At 37.5% G+C, this 27,369-nt stretch overlaps 1 protein-coding gene across 1 annotated transcript; it reads right to left on the reverse strand.

Moving 5' to 3' along the window:
• Positions 1–1,340: 1,340 nt before the first annotated feature.
• GLE1 (GLE1 RNA export mediator) lies at positions 1,341–26,576 on the reverse strand. The gene is made up of 16 exons (XM_044661348.1): positions 26,478–26,576; positions 24,502–24,717; positions 23,028–23,138; positions 16,129–16,277; positions 15,209–15,269; positions 14,522–14,776; positions 13,084–13,309; positions 12,354–12,466; positions 12,098–12,167; positions 9,104–9,246; positions 8,322–8,512; positions 7,226–7,355; positions 6,340–6,444; positions 5,001–5,083; positions 3,535–3,598; positions 1,341–2,662 (listed from the first exon to the last, which is right to left on the reverse strand). The coding sequence occupies exons 1-16, from the start codon at positions 26,574–26,576 to the stop codon at positions 2,594–2,596; spliced, it is 2,085 nt and encodes a 694-aa protein (XP_044517283.1). The 3' UTR covers positions 1,341–2,593.
• Between the last annotated feature and the right edge of the window lie 793 nt (positions 26,577–27,369).

The raw sequence follows: 27,369 nt of genomic DNA on the forward strand, positions 1-27,369 counted from the left end.
AAGGCTGTTTTCAAGAACCCAAGGTCACTTCCATTCTGTCATCAAGTAGGGCTTTAATGGGCAGAGAAATATTTTAAGTTAATAAAATGGCCTGAAAGGTATGGCAAACTATATATAGAAAGTGGCTCCTCCTTTCTGGTAGGTTAATTTAGGAAGCTAAAACTCAAGTGGTGGTTAGAATAACATGAAAAGGAAAAAAGAAGAAAAATATACAGATTTAGTGTGGTACTTATAAACACCTAGGATTTGTTCTTATTTTTAAATGATCTGATCAGTGGCTCAGCCTATACCTACCTTAGAAAATGTTGCCTGTTAATCCACTATTGCCCAAATCCCATCCAGTCGCATCACTCCTAGGGCTGTTTTTAGTTCCACCACCTTTCCTATTGCCATCTAGGAGTGGCTTTATCTGGTCCAACTCTGTAAAATATTCTTTAAAGGGGAAGGCCCCCAAGACCCATATTTGAAACTGTCTGGAAGGCAACTGACATCTTTTATATAAGGGATATCAAAGACTTCTGCCCTAATCTAATTCATATTCATTATACTCACTTTAAGGTTATATAGGGCACTAATTAAAAAAAGAAAAGGAAAATGGGTTCATATCCTGAAATAAGGTCAGACCTGGAGGAAAATTAGAAGAGGTAAGAAATTGAGTAAAAACTGAAATCATTACTACTTTAAAGAAACATGCTCATTCCATTACCAATTACATTTATCTAAGATTTCTGTGTGTATTATAGTATCAGTGAACATCAAAAACCTTGCCACCCCACTCTCCATTTCCTTATTTATAAAAAAGCAGTGTAGTAGTAGATCTGGAGACAAAGAACTTAGGCTCAAATCTCACTTCTGAAACTACCTGTATAACCTTGGGCAAGTTCACTTAAACTTTGTGCCTATTTCATCTAGAGAATAAGGGGATTTAATAAGAGATCATTGGGAAATACCTTTTAATTCTAGATCAACTGTCATATCCAAGTCCACTGGACATGTCTAAAGATTACTAAGTGACCTTGCACTTATCAACTAAAACACTTTATTAACAAGCAGTTAGTCTCATCACAGCCCTGCTAGACATAAAGCACTCAGTTACCCCATAGTGGATGGACTCCAATGTCAGAGAATGAGCACTCTGGTCAACCTTCAACAACCACACTTACATGTAGACACCACACTATGACCCTAAAGACATAGCCAAAGCCATAAAGAATTATTGCTCTCACAAAGATCCAAACAAGAATCCACTCTACCATGAGTTAGAAATAAAACTTTTATTATCTTTTTTTTTAGAAGTATATTCAACCATTCATAGAATGAATCACTTCATATCACATTAGTATTAAAAAACTACTAGCCATATATTATACACATAATTGACATCAAGTTAAAGGAGAATGGTTCTTTTCTTCACAACAAATCTAAAATCTCCCAACAATTCAAGATCTGGATTTCCCTGAAGGACATAGGAGACAAATGTATTCTTATTTTTCTGCAGATTCATAACATCTTTTTGTGCTCAATTTGTGGCTCCCTCCACGTTTAATACAGATAGCACTGACCTCAGTGAATCTTAGATTAACTGTAAAAATTAAAGATTATTATGCTATGATGTAGACAAGTAAAAACAAAGCAAAGCCTAAAGAAATCAATACCATGTAAAAACTTCCAATACTGTCAATATTAAACAGCCATATTGGCTCATCCAAGGCAATTGCATTTTTAGATTTGATATATGTATTACTGAAGGGAGCATGCTTTTTTAAAATTTAACATACTCTATCTCTCAACCACATGTAATCCAAAGTTGTGAGAAGCAAATCAACCAGAAACCAGACATGATTGTAAACATAATAGGCTCTGAAACATATTTATTACCATTCAATGATAATTACAAAAAGCATTCTCTCCAAAACTTTGCTCCTTTTCAAGGGATTTGGCTAAATATGAAGAATTAGCTCTATTCTAAACCTAATGTCCAAACTGCTAAACAAATACTAAAAGAGGAGGGAACATTGGGACAAGTTCTTTTGCAGAAAGAAAACTGAACTTGGGGTTAGAAGACTTACATTCAAATCCTAACTTCATCACTTACAAGCGAAGTAACTATGAGCAAGTCACAAACTTTCTAAGCCTGTTTCTTTATCTGGCAATCAGGGACAAGAGTAGTAATTACACTACCTATCTGAAAGTGTTTGTGGTAAGGAGCAAGATAACATGAAAGCACTTTGTGATCATAAAATGATTATAAATGTAAACTGTTACTATTATAATTATTGAACAATAGCCTTTCTCTATATCTTTCATAAAGAATAAAAGTCAAATTCCTCTCACTATGTCATGCTTATCAAAGCCAATTGTCTTTGTGACTACTGTTTCTCCTAGGTGAAGACTTCTTTACGTAATTCATGATTAAGTTTGAGAAGACATTCAAACTGTGAAAAATAACCTCCCCCTGGCCATAAGAATTTTTTTAAAAACCAACTACATTTTCAGATTTCAAAATCTGAGACAATTTCCCCTAAAATTCTGCTGTCTTCTGTTCTTTTTTATTTCTTTTCCTCCAAGAAAGGAACCAGCACCCAAGCCACCATCAGGAACGCCAGAAAGAAGAAGGCAGAGAGCCCTTTGGGATGGGAATCTCCCTGTGCTGCAGACATTTCTGGATAATGAGAGAAGGAAAAAAATGAATGATTGTATAACTATTTCCAACACAAGTCAGAAGATGTTATGTTGGATGGGAAATATTCAACAATAACCAAAAAAATCTCATAATTCTAAAAAGGTGAGATGGCTCTAAATGAAAGGTTTTGCTTATGTGCAGCTGATTATATTCATCATTACAAATGAAATTTGAAACAATGAAAAGCATGCAAGGTTATACAGGTAGTCCCATTAGTCCCATCAACAAATTATTTTTAAAATTTACCTTTTAAAGGGCAGCTAGATGGCACAGTAGAGAGCCAGTCCTGGAGGACCTGGATTCAAATCTAGCTTCCAAGACTTCCTAGCTGTGTGATACTGGGCAAGTCATTTAACCCCATTTGCCAAGACCTTGCTGCTTTGTCTTAGAGTTGTTACTAAGACAGAAAGTAAGAGCTAAACCCCCCCCCCCCAACCTTTTTTTCTTCTTTTTTTTGACATTTGGAAAGACTGGTAGTTTGTTCCTTTGGGGAGATTACCACACCTCTTAGTTCATGAGCTCTGAGGCAAAGATAGGGATGTTTAAAATCCCTTAAGATAAAGGACAAACCCAAACAACAAATTAAATGTGTGACTCTTTGACTTTTGGAACAACTTATCTAAGGGGGGCTGGAGGGAGAGTATTATCTCAGATATCCAAAGGGGTAGACTATAATTAGTGGAAGTTGATGAGAACCCAATTACTGAAATGAAAATCAAGTAAGTGGAAAAAAATAGATCGGGGATAAGAAGAGTTCAGAAAAGCAAGAATAAACAAAAGAGTAAAGAGAATAATGAAGGCACGACAATAACAGCATGAAGATCCAAGATATTCTCAGATATTTAATTTACCTCCAGAAACTGTTTGAGACGTATGAAAGATCCCATTTGTCCTGAACTGGTGATGGCTTCAATTCTAAAGAGAGGAAAGAATTAAATTCAGCCACATAGGAGAAACAATAATGCAAGAATGGGGAAGGTTAGGATTTTTCTTGTTGGAGAACAGGTATCTTTCAAGAATGTAATCTTGCCACAGAATTTCAAAGTTAGAATGGACATCACTAGCCATCTAGTGGAGCCCATATCCAAAAGGAATCCTCCATTAAAACTGACCTGAGGGGCACCTGGGTAGCTCAGTAGATTGAGAGCCAGGCCTAGAGATGGGAGGTCCTAGGTTCAAATCTGGCCTCAGACACTTCCCAGCTGTGTGACCCTGGGCAAGTCACTTGACCCCCATTGCCTACCCTTACCACTCTTCCACCTATAAGTCAATACACAGAAGTTAAGGGTTTAAAATTAAAAACAAACAAACAAACAAAAAAAAAAACTGACCTGACTGGGGACAGTTGGGTAGCTCAGTGGATTGGAGCCAGGCCTACAGATGGGAGGTCCTAGGTTCAAATATGACCCCAGACACTTCCTAGCAAGTCATTTAACCTCCATTGTCTAACCTTTACCACTTTTCTGCCCTAAGGCAAGGGCTTAAAAATTTTTTTGACTCAACAAAGGGTCATTCAGCTTCTGCTTAAAGACCTTTAAGGAGTTAGAACCTATTACTTCCAAAATAGGCCCATTCCACTTTTGGCAGCTCTATTAGCAAGGTTTTCTTAGCATCAAATCTAAGTTTGACTTTGCAACTTCCACCTATGAATTATGGTTCTGTCCTTTGGGGCCAGATATAACAAGTCTAATCTCTTTTTCACAAATCTGCCCTTTAAATACTTCAAAGATAGCTATAATGCTTCCTATCCCCCTGAATCTTTTCTAGGGTGAACACCCTAATCTTCAAATAAGCCGTACAACATGGATTCAACTAAAAATTCCAAAGTTCATAGTGTAAGGATTTCTAGCCTTTTTTGGTAGACAGTGATGTTAGCAGCTCTAAGCATCATCTCCCAGCCAACTTGAAACGTCACTAGGATATGGAGAGAGGGGAAGCTGTATTCCCTTGATTGACTAAATTAGGTGATCAATTATGTTATTATAATTTATTGCTTGGAGATCCATATTATTTTGATTAAGATGTCCAAGAATCATCTCAGCAAATATTGTATTTGTGTGTGTGTGAACAGACAAGAAATGTCACGTACGCTAATCACAAGCAGTTCTTAACTGCTTTGGCTTTTAAGGGGTCAAAAGTGCTTTTTTGATATTTTCATCATTTTTCAAATGTATCAAATATCAATGGAGAAGGGAAGAAGACCTTTCTTTATAGAATGATATTGCTCAATATTAGTAGCAGAACCTAGGTTTTTTGATGTCTAGTTCAAAGCTCTCTTGGATAAACCCATGTTGTCTCTGCTCGTCAACTTTGGTACCTGGGAAAATATTCTTCTTTTATGAGTAGCATCATCTTCCAGAACTGAACCTGGTACTGTTTCATGAGTGCATTCCCACATACCTGGAAGAGGCAGACAATCAATATCAGAGAGGAAACAGAAACTCTCACTGACCTAGAAAGATCTAGAAGGCAAATAGCTATTTTCACTTCTCCCATAAATTAGGCCAATTCTGTCACTTAACAAGCCAACAAATGAATTCAAAATGGCAATCTGCTAAAGTGTTTTTCTTTGTGTGGAAACATCTTATTTACTAAATGCCACTGGGGCAAATGATATTCCACATACTTTTCTTCTACCTTACATCTTTGAAAGTCAAAATTTAATCTCATCCATTTTTGATGGATTATAGAAGGATGAGATTTCTCTTAACCTTCTCAATCCAAAATACACTATAATTTTAACTCCCTCCCCCTCCAAAAATCAAGGTCAACATTATGAATATCTATTACTGATGTGAAAAAGGACCATAATTATACTGTAACACATTGATATGCTCAGGGCTACTGAAGTACATAGGTTTGCTCCTATCCCCAAATCTGAGTTTTGAGTTTTTTACAGTTTGTCTGTTAATTGTTTCTTTTTTTTTTTTAAAACCCTTACTTTCCATCTTGATATCAATACTGGGTATTGGTTCCAAGGCAGAAGAGTGGTAAGGGGTAGGCAACAGGGGTCAAGTGACTTGTCCAGGGTCATGCAGCTGGGAAGTGCCTGAGGCCAGATTTGAACCTAGGACCTCCCATCTCTAGGCCTGGCTCTCAATCCACTGAGCTACCCAGCTGCCCCCATAATTATTTCTTGCTGTTGCTAATAAACCAATTTCAAGAAATCTCTTTCCATATTTGTTGCTTCTGTTTTCCTAAGAACGAGGAAAATTAATAACTAAGGTAGGTAGAATCATGTGTTAAATGAAAGAGAATAGGCTAAGGGTTTAACCTGTAAGAAAACTCATTTTGACTGCTCAATAACTTTTTTCTGATCTAGTTTTCAGACTTGTTCCAGATAACTGAATTTGTCAGGTAGATGACTTAAAAGATAAGGGAGATAAAGATTCTTGAAGGACTAGGATCACTCCTATTTACAAAGGATTAACTTAGCACACAAAGAAAAAACAACTAGCTCAGGATTTCCCTTAACTTATTTTGATGTTTTAAATAAAACCTGTAAGCTTTGATTCCTAGGATGTGATATTAGCTTGACATCTCCAATGCACGTGATATTTCCATTCTGTTGCCCTTAAACACATTTTCCTGTTGACTAAGAAGTTAAAAGGCATGTTTGCCCATTGGCTCCATCCAGAAAGGATAGTACTATGTACCTCTAAGAAGTCAAAGAGAAGAGTGGCAGTTACATCTGACAGAGGCTCCATGTTCAGGATCTGTGCCAACCAGCGCCAGCCATGGTTTAAGCCATGAGGATGAGCCTAGGAGAAAAGTTAAATCATTTAACAATTTTTAGCTAAGCCAGAGAATCAATAAAGGTGGAGAAAACCTTAAAATCAGGCTTTTTTTCCTTTGCCACAGCATAGGAATGACAGATAGAAGGAAACTTTTTTCATGGAATAGACTAATCTACTGAGTCTCTCAACTTTTCCTTCCTGGGATCCCTGAGATAGTCAATGTTAATACTTAAATTTTGCTATATTAGTGGTATTTTACACATTTCCTTTTCTCCCTTTTAGACTTGAGAGAAAACAGCTCTATAACAAATCCCACTTTGAAGACTATGCTCCAAGTCCAAATCTGGAAGACCTTGCCTGAGGCAGTTCATGATTTCATTATTTACTGTGCCTAAGCATCATTCCTTTAGCAAATTACAGTTGAGTACCACTTTAGCCTTCCTCTCTGCAAAATTTTCAATCTTGACATAAGCCCATTCAGTGAGATTTATTATTTTTTTTTAAACCCTTACCTTCTGCCTTCCAAGGCAGAAGAGTGGTAAGGGCTTGGCAATGGGAATTAAGTGACTTGCCCAGGGTCACACAGCTAGGAAGTGTCTGAGGCCAGATCTGAACCCAGGACATTCTATCTCTAGGCATGACTCTCTCTATCCACTGAGCCATCTACCTGTCCCAAGACTTATCTTTTAAAAAAGAGGAATGATACTTCTTATAAGGTCTGATAAACTGAGCATTTTTCTGAACAAAATCTTCACTGTAACAGATCTGGTACAACCTTGTATTACATTTGGGAGGTTCTACCTACCCCTTGTCTATTTCCATAAGGCCAACGAAGTTGAATGATAGCAGCATAGAGACGAATCATCCCAGACATTCTTTTCAGAAAATTATCTTGTTGTTCTACTTTGGAATCCTTTACTTGGTAGCCAAGGAGCCTAGGAAAACAAAACAAAAAAAAACCCCTTAAATATTCAATGTGTTATGGGTAAAATGAGAATGAGAAACCCAAAATGCCAGTTTAGCAATCTGGTTTACCTCTTTCAGCTACAAAAACCTATTATTCCCTTCCTCTGAAAAAAATCCAGATAAACAAAGATTTCCCAGTCTGTAAAAAGACATGATTAATCTCCAATTGAGGACTAAAATGCCGAGAATCAGCATTTTTCTGTTCCATCATTTAAATTCAATACTACACACATCTATTAGGCATTGTGATAGACACTGGGCATGGCAAACACAAAAACAAAAAGCAGTCCCTATCTTCAAGAAGTTTACATTCGACTGCAATTAATTATGGTATAATACAGTGATGTGCATAATGCAGCCAAGCAAATATTAGAGACAAAATTAATTTCAAGAGAGAAAGCATGTATGTATGTACGTATGTATGTATGTATGTATGTATGTATGTACGTACGTACGTACGTATGTATGTATGTATATTTGGTCATGGTGGTAAGTGAATGAAACTAGGATATATAAGACAGGTGAGGAGCAATCCAGATATGAGAGATCTTTTTAACTAATTGAATGATCTTTGTCAGTTCAGTTCCCTTCTCAATTTCAGTTTTTCACACTTATGAAGCAACGATAACGATTCATGTCAATGATATAGCAGGGACTATGGAAGCTAGAACAGTTTAAACCTATAGATTACATTACACTTTGTAAACCAATGCTTAATTTAATTTTATTGGGGAGGGGGTAAACTCAAAAGTTAATTGTTGACAAAAGTGACATAAAGGACACTATGATGAACATAAAGGAAGGTACTTGATAAAAAAGTACTTTTTCTTTTAACTGCAGTTGTCTGCGATAGGAAGGAAAAAAAAACCTAATTCTTTATTCTTTAATGATCATTCCTAGGAATGCTAAATGGTCTGAAATAAAAGTATTCTCACTTCTGATATTCTTCCAAGGCCATTCCCTCCTTGAAGGCTGGGTAGAAAGGCACAGAGTAAGGGCATTTTTTGTGAAGATGAGCAAGGATGAGGTCTCCCACTCTGGGGTGGAGTTCCCAGATTCCTGATGCCACAACAGCAATGGGGAATGCTGCTTCATGATGAGAAGCCACTTCTTCTTCTCCTTGTTTCTGCCAATAAAGGGGAATAATATCAGTTTCCAGAGAAGTCTTCTATCTCCCCCTTAAGCTTTCAATAATAAAAGCAATTCTGGACCTGTCATTTCACACTGTATTAAAGAATTCCCAGTGAAGGAATTCCCCATGCCAATACAGAGAAGCAACTGTGTTGGTTAGAAAGTATGCCTCAAAGGCATACTTTGGATTGGAGTCCTTCTTCTAAAATATATTGGCTATGTGATCCTGTATAAGTCTAACCAATGGGTGAGTGCCCCAGGTGACTCTCTACGAACATCTGACATTCAGATAGCTTATAGCAAAGTGCTTTATATATATTATCTTATTTGATATTCACAAAGACTCTTCCTATGAAGTTGGTATTATAGGTATTAATGAATGAACAGATGAAAAACATTTATTAACCATTTATCACATGCCAAGAACATATTTTACAGATAAAGAAATGGAGTCTCAAAGGAGTTAAATGACTTGCCTAAAGTCCCACAGCTAGTCAGAGATGTGATTTAAATCCCAGTTCTCTTCTCACCCAAGTCCTATGCTGTTTCCACTATATTATGCAGCCTTTTCAAAAAAGTTTCTTACCACAAATTTCTCTGCCAGTTTGTAATGGACAAAGTCCAAGCCTTGTTGATGGTTTGTCACTGACACAGCCCGACCACCACAGTGAACAGCTTTTCCCAAGAGCAGATTGTTGATCTTGTCAAAGATCTCCTTCAGCTGTGAGCCTGTGGTAATCAAGACACAGAACAAAGAGAGCTACAGATGATCAACAAGTATTTGAGTACACATCTAGTGATTCATCCAGTAACAGCATAATAAAACAACTAATAAAAACACAGAGCAAGACAGAAAAATGGATCTTGCATTGTAGGAGTTCACAGGTTAAGTCTGAAAATCCTGATGCAAACAAATCCATTAATTATGTCTTTAACACTCAGATTCTCAGCATCACACTAGGATAGAGGAGGATACAACAGTAACATCAGCCATACTTTCTCATCAGGGAACTTAACACTTAAGTGGGGAGTCAAAATGTAAGACGAGAAAGCACTAATGCTATCCAAATTAAATAAAACAAAATTATTCATAGCCACACTCTTTGTGGCAAAAAATTGGAAAATGAGGGGGTGTTCCTCGATTGGTGAATGGCTGAACAAATTGTGGTATCTGATGGTGATGGAATACTACTGTTCTGTAAGGAATGATGACCTGGAGTATTTATATATGAACTGGAAGAACCTCAAGGAACTGATGCCAAGTGAAGTGAGCTGAACCAGGTGAACATTGTACACAGAAAGTAAAACCTTGTGAAACTATCCAATGTAACAGACTTTACTACTAGCAGCAATGCAATAAGCCAGGACACTCCTGAAGGACTTATGAGAAAGAATGCTAACGACATTGAAAGAACTATGGGAGTAGAAATGCAAACGAAAACATATGACACTTATCACATGTATATATGGGTATGTGATTTGGAGTTTAGGCCTTAAAAGATTGTTCTGTACCAAAAATGAATATGGAAATAGGTATCAAGAAATAACATTTGTATAACCCAGTGGCTCTGAGAGGGGGGAAGGAAAGAAAATGAATCATGTAAACATGGAAAAAATTTTAAAATAAAAATTAATTAAAAAAAATAAATATTTGATAACCCTGAAAAAGAAAAAAACCAACAAATTAAATAAGACAGACCATTAAGTACTATAGAAGAGTTGCATGTAGCAATGATATGATGAAAAATTAGATTCCCTAACATTTGGAAACATAGCTATACAAATTTTACATTCAGACATGAAAGGATTTGCATTATGCACCAACAATGGTGCAAGAATATTTTACATTGTAATTATACACTACTTATTCCTAGGTCTTATTTTACCACTTTAGTTGTAGTTTATCTTTATTTATTTTATTTGTTTTTTTTTAATTAAATTCATTTTATTATTTAGAAAAATTTCCCATGGTTACATGATTCATGTTCTTACTTTCCCCTTAACCCCACCTTCAAGCCCCACCCTACCCCAACCCCATAGCTGATGGGCGTTTCCACTGGTTTTAACATGTGTCATCGATCAAGACTTATTTCCCTATTATTGATAGTTGCACTGGTGTGGTCTACAACCCCAATCATGTCCACACCAACCCATGTAGATGTAGTTTAAACTTCCCCCCATCAATTTCACTTTGTAGAGAAGAGATCCACCACCACCAACTGCTGAGCAACTGCCAAATAACAGTTAAACCCCTGAGATTCCCAGCCTGCCCATCATCCAAAGGAGCAACACTTGTAGAGATGTGACCTGTCAAAATGCCTCTGAAGCACTCGTCTCTTCCATAGCTACAAGTAATAAAGACCCAAAAGAGAAAGTTCTTCCCACTGAGGTCTTTGGAATTGTCAAATGGTTCAACATGAGAAATTAATATGATTTTGTCAGTGGAAACATTATATAAGCTATATTACCATTTACTTTGCCTCTTATACCCTAAGGACCACTAGGTCTTTTCATCTGACTTGCAGATGAAATGAACTATGGTGAATAAAATACTGAGAGACTGGGTTCCAGGTAAGAAAAATCAGTTTACTGACCATGCTAGCAACAATCAATAAATTAATGGTCAATCCCTCTTGATGACCAAAGAATCCACTGAAGGGTTCTCCCATCCCCATTTAAATAACAGTTCTAACAATTCCTTATTCAGCCATCCCATGAACATTTCAAATTAGGGATACCTAAGAGTTAAGCTAATATTTTCTAGCCCCTCCCTGATCCCTTTATGGTAGTAGGGGGAATCATATGCTTGGTCACAAAATTCTCTAGATGGAAAGATTGAGTTAGGTCTGGTTAAGTTTTGACACTCATAGTTCATCTTGATGGAGAAAACCAAGTACACCGACATGGGGCCCCGAGACATATTTGGCTGATGCCAGTTTTGTTTACAGGAATGAATGGAACTCACAATCTCAATCTTAATTATCCCAATTTTAGAAGATGCTCTAGGGACAAGGAATGCAAGGGCATTTTAAGACTGTCAGATTGAGTTCTAATGAGTTTAGTCAGGAAAAATAGTATTAAAGGTTAATATTAGAAATCAAATGATACAGTATTAAAAATCATTTTTCTCACCACTATATAGGTGACTTCTTTCCCATAATTATACAAGCATTTTGAGAACTAGACCTATCTTGCACATGAAACAAGATAGCATAGAATAGAAACCAGGGACAAAATGTGTGGCTTTAACTCAAGAGAATGAGTTAATAAATTTTAAAAATGGGCTCACTCAAAGATATCTAGATCAATAAAGCTAGAGAAACCATTCAGAACTCCAGGGCTTTTAGTGAAACACAACTATACTATCTGCTGGATAACAATTTGTGATTCTGAGGATTCCTTACCCAGAGGCCCATAAGATTTCTAGCACTTGTTCTGAAAGAGCCTTCCCAATCTGTTCTTTTTTCCTTTTCTATGAAAACCAGTCTTCAAAGAGGTAAATTTATATATATTCATCCCATTATTTTCCTAGACATAATCTCGTTAAACTTTAACAAGGCAGGATCTTCATCATTCTAACCTGCTATAGTAGAGATCTGGCTCACAGGAATAGTGGCAGCTTTCTGCAGGTCCATTTTGATCTTCTTAGACTGCCCAACAATAGAAAGGAAAAGAAATGAAATAACATTCTGAAGAAAACTAATAAATCCATTCAGGACACAGAAAGCCACCAATTTATTGGTTACATTCAGTTTTGGTAGAAACCAGAACCAGCCTGTTCAGGCAAATTCTATGGAAAACATTTTAAGGAACAAGAACATTTCCCCCTCCCCTACCTGATGATCTTTGCTATTGGTTAATCCATCAAAAGCCAAAACACATTGATTGGCAGCATCCTGTAACTGCTGGTACCACTGCATTGTACTGTCTCCTGCTTTCACATGGAGGCCTGAGGAGAGAGTCAAGTCTCATATGTCAGATGTTCTATGACACCTAGCACGATGTACATAGTAGGTGATTAATACATATATCATCTTTATTACTTGTTTATATGGGTATATCATTTGGGGTTTTGGTTTTAAAAGATTACTTGATTACAAAAATAAATAATATGAAAATGGATTTGAGTGATAATATATGTATAACCCAGTAAAATTTCTTGTCAACTCTGGGAAGGGGGAGAGGAGAGGGAGACAACAAGAATCATATAACCATGGAAAAAAAATCTAAAAATAAAATAAATAAAATCCAAAAAAAAAATACACCAGCACCAGAACTTCTAGAAATCCACCCTAAGAAAAACATAGAAGAACCCAAGAACCTCATGGAAAGAGTCAGAATGAAAACTTGGAATAAGCATCAATTAGAACTAAATATAAAAGTAACAAGAGAAAAGCCATAGTAGAGTATATTCTGTCTTAACCAGCAAAAACATTGCAAAACTAAAAAAGACCATTTCATCTAACTTACCTCAGCATGAAAGCTCTTCTTTAAAAAAATGTTTAATAATTTACCTAATAAGATACTAATAGCCAACCAAACAGCTAAGTGATGAACATCTATTACCTTCTCTCTGTTTCCCTCCTGGACACTGAGCAGGATCTGGGGTCTCCTTCTCAGCTTTTGGCTGTTGCTCTAATTCTCCCTGTTTGTCCTTGGACTCCTCTTCATCTCGTCTCCTCTTTTCCTCAATAGCCTTGGCAATCTCCTGTTGCAAACCAGTAAGCACCTGCCGCATTTCCTGCAGGGCACGTTCTGCCATAGCTTCATCTTCTGGGGCAGGAAAACCTCTCTGCAAAGCCAAGATAAAGCAGAACTTAGTGAACAATTAAGCAAAAGGGCTTAGAAAATTAAAGAATACAGGGCAACCCCAAAACACACTAAAAGTCTGGATCACTTGACCCCAAATTTACAATGCTTAAAATGTTTAGTACTCCTTTTAATCAGCATTTTTTTAATGAAGATAAGAACTAAACCGTGGTAGAAGCTGACAGGATTGTAAAAGCCCCCCCCCCCCCCCCACAAATCCTTCCTCAAGAGTCACTTCCATTAGATAATAGGAATTATAATTATAATTCACTGCTACCAAAATTGTGACCCTGGGGCAGGAACCTTCTGGCATTGGAAACCAGATTAAATGTAACTGGGAAATGTTTAAGAAAAAAAAATTAAAATGCGACCTAACCGATAATGTTAATTTGGGAATTTCTAAGGCAATCTGTGGCTTGCAGACATCTATTTTCTCTATGAGTTTGGCAGTATGTTTATAATTTACTCCCTTGCTTTTTATTGAATTTAAGAACTTTACTAAGGTGTTATAATGCTAACCATGTAGAACAAAAATTCTCTTGACACCAACTATTAAGTAATTAATTTTAAGTCTCAAATACTCTAAAGCTAAAATTCTTGATAATAAAGGTCAAATCTATTAATTTATTACTGGTCAAAATTAATTTCTGATATTAGGTTATGCTAACATGAAATTATTCAAAAGGATTTTTTGGTCCAAACTTATAATTTAATATACAGAATTCTTGATAAGGAAACTCCTTCTACCAATGTAGACTTGACACTGGTTCTACAACTTAAAAGAGAGTTGTTTAAAGAACTGAGAACTTGTGGAGTGAGAGGGCAAATGTTTAAGAGATGAGATCTGAAGAACTTTGGTCTCCTTGACTTCAAAACCAACCACATCTCTCTCTACTTTATCATGTTGAGATTCACACAAAATGGCATGGAAAACAAACACAAATGCAGGCTCAATCAGTAATGATAATAGGCAATGACCCACACTTAAGCTTTTCAGAGCAAGTTCTTTCTAAAAAAGCTTTCATCTAACAAGTCTCTTCTCAAACAGAAAAAAAGAAATTGAGGCCACAAGTTGACAAATGACTTGTCTTAGTGTAGCAAAGGTAAAAATAAGATAGTTACTCAATAAGCCATAAAGATACATTTGAGAAGATTGTTCAGAAAAAGGAAGAAAACTGCTAGGGGCCTCTCTTACCTCACTGGTGGTCCGAATGATGTCCGAAATAAGTCCACATAACTGGTTTCCTCTGCTTCCATACCCAGACAGATCTATTCTCAGTAGGTCCTTGTGCTGATAATTTGGATCCAGCTGCTGGTTGAGCTGCAATACCTCCTCTTGAAGGGCATAGAGACGCCGCAAACGATCCTGGCCTTCTTCTTTCCTAAGCCGCTCTTGTTCTATCTGCCTCAATCGCTGTTGTTCAGCCTCACGTAGCTTCAGGTTGAGAATCTACAAAGAGGGCCATCAAGTAAAAAGCCTGGTCTTTGGCACCTTTCTCCAATGATTTCTAGGCCCTTCCCATTCATATCTCAAGTTCTATGAAGTATAGCCATTTCATAAAAAGGAAGAGCTCCAGGGAGAGGTATGGAGTTTTCCAGAGTCACACAGAGCCAATGGTGAGAAAAACAGAACAAGTTGTTTTGTGACTTAGAGAGAGGTCTCTATCGTCAGGTTTTCAAATAGAGGGACTAGCAGAGATCAAGGATGCTGAAGCGGGAATTCTAAAGAATCCTTAGGCCATTATAGATTCTATGAATCAAATTCTAGGATTCCACCACCCACCCAGGACACTGCTGCCTTATAGAGAGGTTCTAAAAAGGAAACAAAATGACCTACAAAAATCTCAGTAGCTCTATTCATATTCATTTCCTAGTCTCTGACCTTGGCTCTATGACGATGTTCCTCTTTTAGCTTCTCCTGCTGACCTTGTGCTTCTTTGAAACTAAAATTGGATAGGAAAGAGGAAGAAAAGCCCATTAGGAATTCTTATTCAAAAATTGTTCTCCATGACACACACAATCACTACAATACAAACAACACTAAAAGTAACCAAACTCAGATTCATTTTAGTGACAAAATTTGATTCCAGAAAACAAATGCTAATAATCATTTTGCCCCTCTCAGAAGAGAGATGGGGGAATGCGGAATATTGCACACATTATCACATGCAGTCATATTTGGCGGTTTTATCTCTTTTTTCTTACATGTTACAATTGAGGGTTTGAGAGAAATGTCAGCAAAAGGAGAGATAGCTTTAAAGTCAAGAGGGCTTGGGTTCAAGTTCCACAACTGACACACATTGGCTATTTGACCATAGACAAGTCACCTAACTTCTTAGTATCTTAGACAACTCTCAAAGAATATAAACGAAGGACAATTAGTGATCTGCATTGTTAGAGAAAATGAAATCACAGGTTAAGAAAAACAATTTTAAAAAAAGGAGAGTAAGTGGTGGGCAAGGTGGGAAGGGTTTTAATGAAAAAGGACTAACATAAAAGACATCAAAATTACTTTATTGAAAAAATATTTTAAGCTTTACTTTCTGTCCTGGTAACAACTAAGAGAAAAAGGCAAGAGTTAGGCAAATGGGGTTAATTTATATATGCCCAGGGTCACACAACTATTAAGTGTCTAAGGCCACATTTGAACCCAGGTCCTTCTGACTCCAAGTCTGGTTCTCTATCCATTGTGCTCACTAGCTGCTCATTAAAAGGTAATTAGTTCTCTTTTGGATCTATGATTGAAATTCAAAAATTAGAATAGGGCTGGATAAATAGATGTTGGCCTCTGGATGTTCCTACCTTTTCTCTATCACTTCCCGAAGGTCCTGATACTCCTTGTGTTGTTTCAATGACTTTCGTTCATCAAATCGCTTCAGCTGCTCTGAGGCCATCTCAGAGAGGACCCTTACCTTCCTTTCATGCTCTTCCTGCCACTGCCTTAATCCTTTCTGAAAGATCAGAAAACTTTACATATTAGAAACAGACATGGAAAACCCAGACTTAAATCCTGTCCCTGCCTTGACCCATATATGTTATCAGGCAAATTACTTAATTTCCCTGGAACTCAGTTTCTTAATTTGTAAAAACAGTTTGATTAGATAAACTCCGAGGGTCCCTTACTATTCTTATAATTGGTGACTGTTTCACTCATATGGGTTTGCAATTACCATCTCTACCATAGATGACTCCCAGATGAGATAACCTATGAAACACTTTGCAAACTTAAAGCATTATTTACATAAATGGTAAGCTATCACCATTCCCATCCTCCTAACCCCCCATCATCATTTATTTATCCAGCCCTAGTCTCTTTCTTGAATTTCAGGGATAGATCATAACCTATTAACATTTTTGAACTAGATCTCTTTAAAATATCTCAAACTAACATCTCCAAAAGAGGACTAATCATCTATCTCCATAAGCCTATCCTGTTAGTGCTAAGGGCACCACTATCTTTTAGGTTCACCACTTCAGTGTCATCCTTGACTCTTCTTTCTCCCTCACATTCCACACATTGCCTATTCAGCTACCAAATCTTGTTTCTACCTCCACATCTCTTACCATCCTAGTTCAGGGCCTTGTACCCCCTTTAGCTAGATCTTAGCAATAGTCTTTTTTTTTTTTTTAATTTCAGTTTTTATTCAGAACCTAAACACAGAAAAAAGTACTCTAATAAACAGAGCAGAACCCAAGACATTTCTATATGAAACTGTGAATCTCCATTTCAAACTGCTTGATTCTGAAAATTTTATAATTCTATATTTCAAAACTGTACTGTCTAAGCTTTCTGAACTTCTTTCTATTTAAAAAATGTTCCAATAATCCTCTCATTTCTTTATTTTGGTCCTCTTATTTTTGACATTACTATTGTTAATCTCCCCTATTTCCCCACCCCTAATTAAAATCTGAAATACAAAATTCTTGTAACAAGTAAGTACATTCAAGCAAAAGAAACACACGAAGGCCATATCCAAAATCGCTGCATGTGCCTCTGTACCTTATGTTGGTTACTGTTCTGACAGAAGGGTTAACATGTTTCATCTGTTCCCTGGAGTTGAGACCAGACAAAGCATTGATCAAGAATTCTGAACTCAAAAGTAGTTTGTCTTTACAATGTAGTTGATCTTCTATAAATACTTCTGGCCCTACTCACTTTACTCTGTAGTTTATACATCACCCAGAATTCCCCAAATCATATTTTACATAATTTCTTATGGCACAATAATGTTCCATCACATTTACATACCACAATTTGTTTAGCCATTCTTCAATTGCTGAGCATTCCTTTAGATCAGTGATTCCCAAAGTGGGTGCTGCAGCGATCCAGGGGAGTGGTGATTGCCACACTTTTTTGGTATTGCATTCTATTCTGAGTTCAATAAATAGTTTCACAATTTCCAGGGGCGCTAAGTAATATTTTTTCTGGAAAGGGGGTTGTAGGCCAAAAAAGTTTGGGAACCACTGCCTTAGATTCTAATTTTTTGCTTTTATTTTTTCCCCCTTTTGATTCTTCCTTCAAGATTAAGAAGTTTGCTTTCTTTGTGGCTACTATTCCCTCTGTAGTATTATTACACTCCTCACATTCCCTTCACTCTACATTTATTTCCTACTGATTTTGATTTATTTCTACACCAAACTGTGTGTTCATTCCTTTGTGTCTTACTACTTATAGTTATTGCAATCACCTCCTTATATCTGAAAGCTAGATTTATGACTAATGTCATAATCTGTGTTTGAAAGGTAGCATCTAAAATGAGGAAACAAAGGTTTGAGTTTTCTAGCATATCAATTTATTAAGTGATGCATGCCAACTGCATAACAAATCAGGAGCAGGCCTCTTCAGTTTTGGTCATGGACCCCAAATGCAGGAGTAATATGAAAATTAATTATTGATCTTGTATTTTATTTCACTATGACTGATTTTATTCTGTTATCTTATTCTGTATTTTATAACAAATCTCAGTCTCTTCTCTGTATAGAAGCTCATGGGTTCAAAAGTTCACTCTTTCTTGCTCAGGGCTAGATACCAAAAGTTCAGTTTCCATTCTGATTACTTTTAATTACAGACATTAAACAAACTCACAAACATTCTTTCAAAACAGGTTCACCATCATGGATTTAGCCACAGACTCCAAAGCAAGAGGTACCAGCTTCCCAGTCACATGAGGCTAGGTTCAAGTAATTAAAGTCTCTCACCATCCCCCTCACCCACAATTAGCAAAATCGAAAAAAGTTTTCTCAGGAGATAGAAATTGAACTAGACCCATAGCTGAATAGAAAGGGAATGAAGCTAGATCCATAATTAAGTCTCAAAATGAAGCTGATGTAGTAGTTCACTCAATTCCCACAATTCCTTCACTAAGTTGAGAAGGACTTTAAAAAGTATAAGGGAAATATTTATAGCTGCGCTTGTTGTGGTGGCAAAAAATTGAAAAGGAGGGTCTGTCCTTCAATTGGGGAATGGCTGAACAAACTGTGGTATATGCTGGTGATGGAATACTATTGTGCTCAAAGGAATAATAAACTAGAGGAATTCCACGTGAACTGGAAAGACTTCCAGGAATTGATGCAGAGCGATAGGAGCAGAGCCAGAAGAACATTGTACACAGAGACTGATACACTGTGGTAAAATCGAATGTAATGGACTTCTGTACCATCAGCAATGTAATGACACAGGACAACTCTGAGGGATTTATGGTAAAGAACGCTACCCACATTCAGAGGAAGGACTGCAGGAGAGGAAACAGAAGAAAAACAACTGCTTGAACTATGGGTTGAGGTGGACATGGTTGGGGATGTAGACTTGAAACTACCACACCAATGCAACAATCAACAATTTAGAAATAGGTCTTGATCAATGACATGTTAAAACCAGTGGAAATGTGCATCGGCCATGGGTGGGGGGAGAGTGCGGGGGGGGGGGTGAAGGGGAAAGTAGGAGCATGAATCATGTAACCATGTTAAAAATGAATATTAATAAATGTTTAAAAAAATAAAATAGTTTGCCCATCAATGCTCTTAAAAAAAAAGTATAAGGGAGTTTATACTAGAGTAAGTATTTTTAACTTAGAGTCTGTGAACTTTAAAAAAATGATGATAGGGAGTAGAGTCAAAATAGCAGTGTAGAGACAGTAACTCTGCTGAACTCTTCCAACATAATCGTCCAAATAAACTTTAAATATCAACACCTTGAATTGAATTTGGGAGCAGCAGAGGCAAGAAAGGTTGGGGGGTGGGGGGAGATAAGACATTTTTCTACCACAAAAAGAGCCACAATAAATATTTTTGTACAAGTAGGTTCTTTTCCCTTTTTTGATCTTTCTGGGATACCAACCTAGTAATGGTGTTGATGGATCAAAGAGTATACACAGTTTTAGAGTCCTTTGAGCATAGTTCCAAATTGCTCTCTAGAAAGGTTGAATCAGATCACAACGCTACAAACAGCATATTAAGTGTCCCAATTTCCCCCAATTCTAACATTTGTCATTTTCCCCTTCTGTCACATTAGCAGTCTGATAGGTGTAACGTGGCACCTCAAAGTAGTTTTCATTTGCATTTACCTAATCAAGAGTGATTTAGAGCATTTTTCATGACTATAAAAAGAAATCAAAACCATCTATAGTCATATGAAACAATGCTCTAAATCACTCGTTTAGAGAAATGCAAATGAAAACTACTCTGAGGTGCCATTTCACACCACTGGCTAAGTATACAAAAAAAGAAAATGACAAATGCTGGAGGGAATGTGGGAAAATTGGGACCCTGATGCACTATTGGTGAAGAATTGTCAACTGATCCACCCATTTGGGAAAGTAATTTGGAATTATGCCCAAAGGGCTAAAAAATTTTATGTACCCTTTGACCCAGCAATATCACTACTAGGTCTGTACACAAAGCAATCAAAGAAAAAGGAAAAGGACCTATGGATACAAAAATATTTATAGCAGCTCTTTTTGTTGTGGCAAAGATGCACATCAATTGGGGAATGGCCGAATGAAGCGTAGTATACGATTCTGATGGAATACTATTATGTTATGAGAAATGATAAGCAGAATGCTCTCAGAAAAACCTGGGAAGATATATATGAATTCACCCTTTGACCCAGCAATACCACTAATAAGGTCTTTATTCCCAAAAGATTGAAGACAGGGGAAAAAGACTTACTTATACAAAAATACTTATAGCAGCTCTTTTTGTGGCAGTTAAGGAACTGGAAAATACAGGAATGTCCATCAATTGGGAAGTTGCTGAACAAGTTATAGCACATAATTGTAATGAAATACTATTGTGCCATAAGAAACGACAAACAAAATGATCACAAATAAAAACTTGGGCAGAAGTAATGCAAAGTGAAGTGAGCAGAATCAGGAAAACACTGTACATAATAACAGCAATAATGTACAATAATAAAGGAGGAGGGGTGGGAAATACTGGGCCAGAGCCAAAATGGAAGAAAAGGTATATAGATCCACCTGATTCCCACCAAATTACCATCCAAAGCATTTCAAGATGAATTCTGGAGTAGCATAACCCACAAAAATATGGGGTGAAATAATTTTTCTCCCCAAAACAACTAGAGTGGAAGTAGAGCACAAAGCAGCAAGCCAAGGCAGGCCCCACAATGGCAATGGGTCTTGGAGACAGCTCAATCAACAGCAAAGGCATGTAAATGCTCGGAAGGAGATTCCAGTGGTCCATTTGCTGACTCTGAGTACAAGACTCTTGTTACAGTACCCATATGCAGATTCAGTCACAGCCCTGGGTCCTGGTTTCAGGATGAGGAGCACTACCACACACCAGGGTTTGTGGCCGCAGGGGACTTCAGTCACAATTCCAAGGTGGAAAGGAGTGCTTGTGGTTTCTCCCAGACCAGAGCACAAGCCAGAAGAGTATTCAACACCCCTCTTTCTTAAATCATACCACCTTGGAATAAATGAAAGTTTAGATATCCCCAGAGCTAGCTCTGGAAGCAGATGCACCAAGAAGCTGAAGCTTAGAACAGTGCTCCCTTCACCATAGTAATAGAGCCCAACTTTAACAGCTTTTCAGTTAAAAGAAAAGAAAAAGGCTGGAAAATGAGCAAACAACCAAAAAAAAGAAACTCAACATAGAATATTATTTTGAAGATAGGGACAACCAAAACACAAACTCATAAGACAACAAAATCAATACTGCTGTGTCCAGTTCTAAAAAAAATACAAAATGCTCTAAAGCCTCAAAAGAATTAATGGAGAAATTCAAAAAGCTTATAAAAATCAAATAAAAGAGGTAGGAGAAAAATTGGAAAAAGAAATGACTGATACAGGAAAATTGTAAAAAAAGAGTCAACAGCTTAGTAAGGGAGGAACACACACACACAAAAATACTGAAGAAATTAAAACCTTAAATAATGTACAATAATTAATTGTGAATGATTTTATTATCAGCAATGCAAGGATCCAGTACAACTCCAAGGAACTCATTAAAAAAAAAGGCTATCCCCCCATCAACATAGAAGGAATTGACAGTCTGAATGCAGATTAAAGAATACTATTCTTCACTTATTTCCTCCATGAATCTTTCTCTAAGCAATATGCATCTTCTTTCATAATATGAACATAGAAATATGAATTGAATGACAATGTGTATAACTTATATCCTAATAGTTGCCATCTTGGGGAAGAGGAAGGGAAAGAATATAGATTGTAAAATGTCAGAAAACGGCTATTAAAAATTGTACTGGGGGTGCAGCTGGGTAGCTCAGTGGAGTGAGAGTCAGGCCTAGAGACAGGAGGTCCTAGGTTCAAACCCGGCCTCAGCCACTTCCCAGCTGTGTGACCCTGGGCAAGTCACTTGACCCCCATTGCCCACCCTTACCAATCTTCCACCTATGAGACAATACACCGAAGTACAAGGGTTTAAAAAAAAAAAAAAGAAAAAAATTGTACTGGGGGCAGCTAGGTAGCTCAGTGTTAATTAATTGTATGACAGTTGAGACAGTGATAGAGACTACAGAGAAGAGAACCCAAGACAAAGCCTTAGCGAATACCCTCAGGTAGTATGATATAAATAATGAACCAGCAAAGGAGACTGAGAAGGTAGAAAGTGAACCAGGAAAGGAGTAGTATTTTCCTAGTGGTTTCACTGTAGTCAGTACTCATTAATGTTTGATGATGACTAAAACTAGTGTCATCTTTCCCATTTCCCTAACCATTTCCTATAAAGCAGAGATCACAGGATGGCTGAATTTGTGTTTTTTCTCTTTCCACCTCTGACAGTGTCAAAGACTTCACACTTCTAATCCCTATGCTAAATTTTTTGTCCCTCATTTCAAATTTTAAAATGTGCTTTAATTTAAATGGTGAAGTAGAAAGGGAGCTACATCTATAGTCAGAGAACCTGGGTTTTAATCTTAGCTCTGCCACTTGCTGTGTGACCGTCCTCGTCTATAAAATGAGAGGGCTGGAGGGTGTTTTGGACTAAACAACCACTAAGGTCCCTTCCAGTCTTTAAATCTACCTATATCCCTAGAATCACTTCAGAGCACAAGTCTTTAACATATAGGAGGGTACTCAAATCATGGTGTGGGAAAATAAGTGATTAAAAAAATCTATGAGAAATATATATCTTCTCTAGCTCAACTTTTTAGCTTAACTTAGGCTCAAATGTATATATAGTGTCACTAGAATTAACATCTACTAACACTTCGATTTACTTACAGTTCCTTTCATCCTGTGTACCTCCTCATACATTCGAATGCATCCTTCCACCTCCATTCCCCGGGAGGGACGAAGTACCACAAATTTTGCCTGATGGTATTCATCCTGACACTGTGTAATAATAAAAAAGCAAAAGAGTTTCAAGTGTAATCATCAACAATGATCTTTTTTCCTCATCTAAAAAGAAACCCATCTTTAATGCACCCTAAGGGTATAATAGATGATAAAACGTGTTAAACATCTAATATAGACCGCCCTTCACAATATCAACTTGAAAGGTGTCCCCTGAATTTATTCAAATTATGCTGAAATATACTTATCTTTTCAGTTTAGATCACCTCTTCTTGGAGCAGAAAATTCCTTACATTTACTGCCCATCACAGTAAATGACCTTATATTTTCTAAAACAGAGGTTCCCAGGGGGCAGCGGGGTAGCTCGGTGTATTGAGAGCTAGGCCCAGAGACCAGAGGTCCTAATCTAGCCTCAGATACTTCCTAGCTGTGTGACCCTAGGCAAGTCACTTACCCCCTATTGCCTAGCTCTTACCACTCTTCTGCCATGGAACTAATACATAGTACTGATCTAAGACAGAAAGAGTATTGGGTTTTTTTTTTTAATAATAAAAATAAAAAATAAGACAGAGGTCCCCAACCAACAGATCAAGATATCTATTACCTCTTCAAACTAGTTGAAATTGTTAAGTCTCTACTCTGCTTTGTTCCCATAATGGTTTTCTGAAATCTGATGAGAGAAACTGTCAGAACTCAATCTTGGTTCATGATTTCATTGTTTACAACCCTCTTTTCTACCCCTAGTTATCTTTAAACTTTGAGGAAAAGAAAAGCAGTTTCTCTTCACCAAAAAATCTAAAAACAAAACAAAAAAACTAGGCATCTACTGGCCTCTTGTCCAGGACGTCCAATGAAAGGCAACAAAATTCATAATGAACCTTAGAATAGTTTACAAAGCATTCATCTTAGATTGTACACAAGATACTGTAGAAATAAGAATATTTAGCTAGTAATATGATATAGGAGAAGCATGGGTAGAAAAAATAGTACCATACATAGCCCAAGACCACTTTTCTTCTTTGAAGTGATATACAAGCAAACTTGAATCTACATCTACAACAATAAATTAGATAACATAAAGGATCTGTTACATGCCACACTTTTGCAACATCCAGCCAAGATATTGAAATGCTTATCTTTGCAATGAAATACTGGCACCAGTAATTCTGGATTCAATCAAGAATTCTGCCTAAAAATATTACTTTTAATTCATCATAAGACCTTGAAATTTAAGAAACTGGATGGGGTACTTTTAACACATGCTCTTATATACCTATCTACTCAAATCATTCGTTATTTTCTCACAACTAGGATTTTTTTTCATATGACACTATATTAGGGAATGGTTGAATCAATTTGACTCTGGGATTACCAATCCTTTTGGTTTAATCTAAAGTGTTACCTGAGTTCCACTTGGAGCTGCAAGGGAAACTGGTGAGGATACCTTTGCATGTCTGGCAGGAGATTTAGGAATAGACAATACTTGGTCAGGAGCAGAGGAAAGTGTTGATTTCTCAGAGGGAAGTTGATTCTGGTGAGAGTGAGGCAAGATGTGGTCTACCACCCATCCAGAGTAAGTAGACAACTCAGGAATGGACATACATTCTTCCAAAATCTCCTAGAGAGAAGAGTCCAGTTACACATTCATTTTCCACATCAAAAATTCAAAGACACAGAGAATTCATTTCATCCACATGATCTTCTGTGCATCTTACAAAAAACCAACTGAATCCTTTTTGAAAGGTGAAAAGTTTAACAAAAGGCTTCATATTGTAACTTCTCCCTCAATCCTATTCCAAATCAGAGGTGAAGAAAAAGACTTAAAAATGCCAAAACTTATTAAGACTATCTTCAAATAAATTGAAATATAATTCCAACAGAACAGAATGCATTATTTATTTACTCTTTGAGGTTCCACTGTTTAAGAGCTATGAGTATAATAATGAATTTTACTATTCTTTTTTTAAAGTGTCAGATCACCCTCCAAAATTCAACTGCTACCCTAAATTTAGCTAGACATACATCTTTATTCTGCATTTTTTGTTATTAAAAATTTATGGAAAACTGCAGTCAATTTTGAACTCTACAATTCCTATCAAATCTCAAACCCTCAACTCTTCCTGGGTATTTTACTTTCAAGACATAGCCATGTCTCCTACTTACTAAGGTTATGAGTCAAACTCACTCAACTTTCCTCTCTCTATACCTCAAATTTGCTGTATTTTTACCACTCCCCACTCTCATCTCTAAGGAAATATTCTTTCTTTTTAAGGTCAACTATTACCCACCACATCTCAATCCCTATCCTTTCTTACCTTCTCTAAGGAAACTCAATAGATCTTGAGTGTTAGGGCAATGGAGAGCTTTGCAAAAAAAGTGTCTGGGATGGGGGTGGAGGAATATGCTTGAAAGGATCAACTTCTGTGTGTTAAGGGATTTAAGTAGGCTATAAGAGCTGGAGAGAAGGAATGGAGAATAAGGAAGGTAGACCTGTTAGGAGCCTACTATCCCCCTAATACAAGTATAAGACACCCTAAATTAGAGTAGGAATAAAAAAGGGTGTATGTGAAAGATGTTAAGAAATAAAATCCATAAAATTCAGTGAAGAGGCAAAGAGAATTCTAAGGTTTAGGGTGCTAGGAAACATCTCTTGATCCTCATCCCTACCTGCTACCCATTTCTACTTTCCCACTTGAACTACCTTGGCTCATCTATCAACGCATACCTTACATGTTACCTCAAGTTTCCTAAACCACTTTTTCTCTGTACTTTCTTCATTTTGCATCCTCCTTTAGAGGCTTTTAACAAATTTTTAACAGCCATCACCCACTAGACACATGACATCAAGCTAGGCACTGGGACTTCAAGGATACAACCAACATGAGCACGATTTCAGTGGCCTTAAGATATAATAAAGATTACATGAAACATCCAACTAGGGAAAAAAGCAAAGAGAACAAAGTACAAAGAAAAAAAGTGGCTTAGGAAACTGGAGAAGGAAGAGATCTTTTTTTCCGGAGAAGTGGGGGGGCAGTTAGAAATGGCTTTTGGGAGGAGGGAATCGGTATAGAGTCTGGAATAAAAAGAGAGGGGCCTCAGAGGAAGATGGGGGAAGGGTTTCCATTTCCAAGCTAGAGGCACAGAGGTGGGAGTGAGCAAAATTAAAAAAAAAAAAAAAAAACGAGAACGAGAAGAGAGAAAATAATAGTAGTCTAACGTGTACTATAGGAAGGGTTAGGAATGACGCCCCAAAGCTCGCACCCCATTCCCCCGCAGGGTCCCGATTCTTCTTGGGCGAGGGGCACGGAGCGGGGCTCCAGCTGCCCTGGACCGCGGGAACATAACGGGATGGAGGCTGGAAATATGCGCCTCGCTCACCTCGCCCCTCAACAGCCAGTCGCGGTGGTAGGACAAGCGTCCTTTGTCGGAGCTCCTCAGAGCCTGCAGGGTCTCCCAACAGCGGCCCTCTGACGGCATCACCCCTCCCCCAGCCCCGGCCCCGGGTTCCACGCCCACGCCAGGCGGCAGCTCACAGAAGAAACGCTTGTGACAAATCGAACTCTCGAATAGGCCGCCGTCGCCAACTAACCGACTCTTGCTTCCGCTTCCGGTGCCGGTTCTCTATCCCGGAACCCCCTGCGACCCAACGGGCGAGATCAGCCCCGCCCACGGGATGACTCAGACTGAAGCCCCGCCCCTGAAGGGCCTCGGGCAGGCCTGGGCCCACACCTCGTTGCCTCAAGCGAAAAGGGGCGGGGCGGATTTAAAAGGCTCTCTACAACTAAAAGGGTAACTTCATCTGGAAAAAGAGTTCTCCAGGTTATGTCCCATCGATTTAAATGATAGAGATGAAGGCACTAATCAATGGCTTTCAATTAATCATATTTTAGAATTTTTATTAAGACTTATTTGTGTCTTGGCTACTTTCAGATTTTGATCTCCAGTCTCTTTTTTTAAGCTCTTACCTTCTTAGAATCAATACTGTGTACTGGTTCAAGGCAGAAGAGTGGTAAGAACTAGGTCATGGGAGTTAAGTGACTTAGGCAAGGTCACATAACTAGAAAAGTACCTAAGAGCAGATTTGAACCTAGGACCTCTCATCTCTGGGCCCACCGAGTCAAATAGCTTCTCCCTAATCTCTTTTGAAAGGTGGTAATACAGTATTGCATCAAAGGAATCCTATTTATTCAAGAACTTCCAGCAATTCAATACACTCTTAAAATGTCATCTAATTCTCACAGAGTGATGATGGGGAGGGGCAAAAAGCAAG

Source organism: Gracilinanus agilis, chromosome 2, assembly GCF_016433145.1.
Source record: "Gracilinanus agilis isolate LMUSP501 chromosome 2, AgileGrace, whole genome shotgun sequence".
NCBI lineage: Eukaryota > Metazoa > Chordata > Mammalia > Didelphimorphia > Didelphidae > Gracilinanus > Gracilinanus agilis.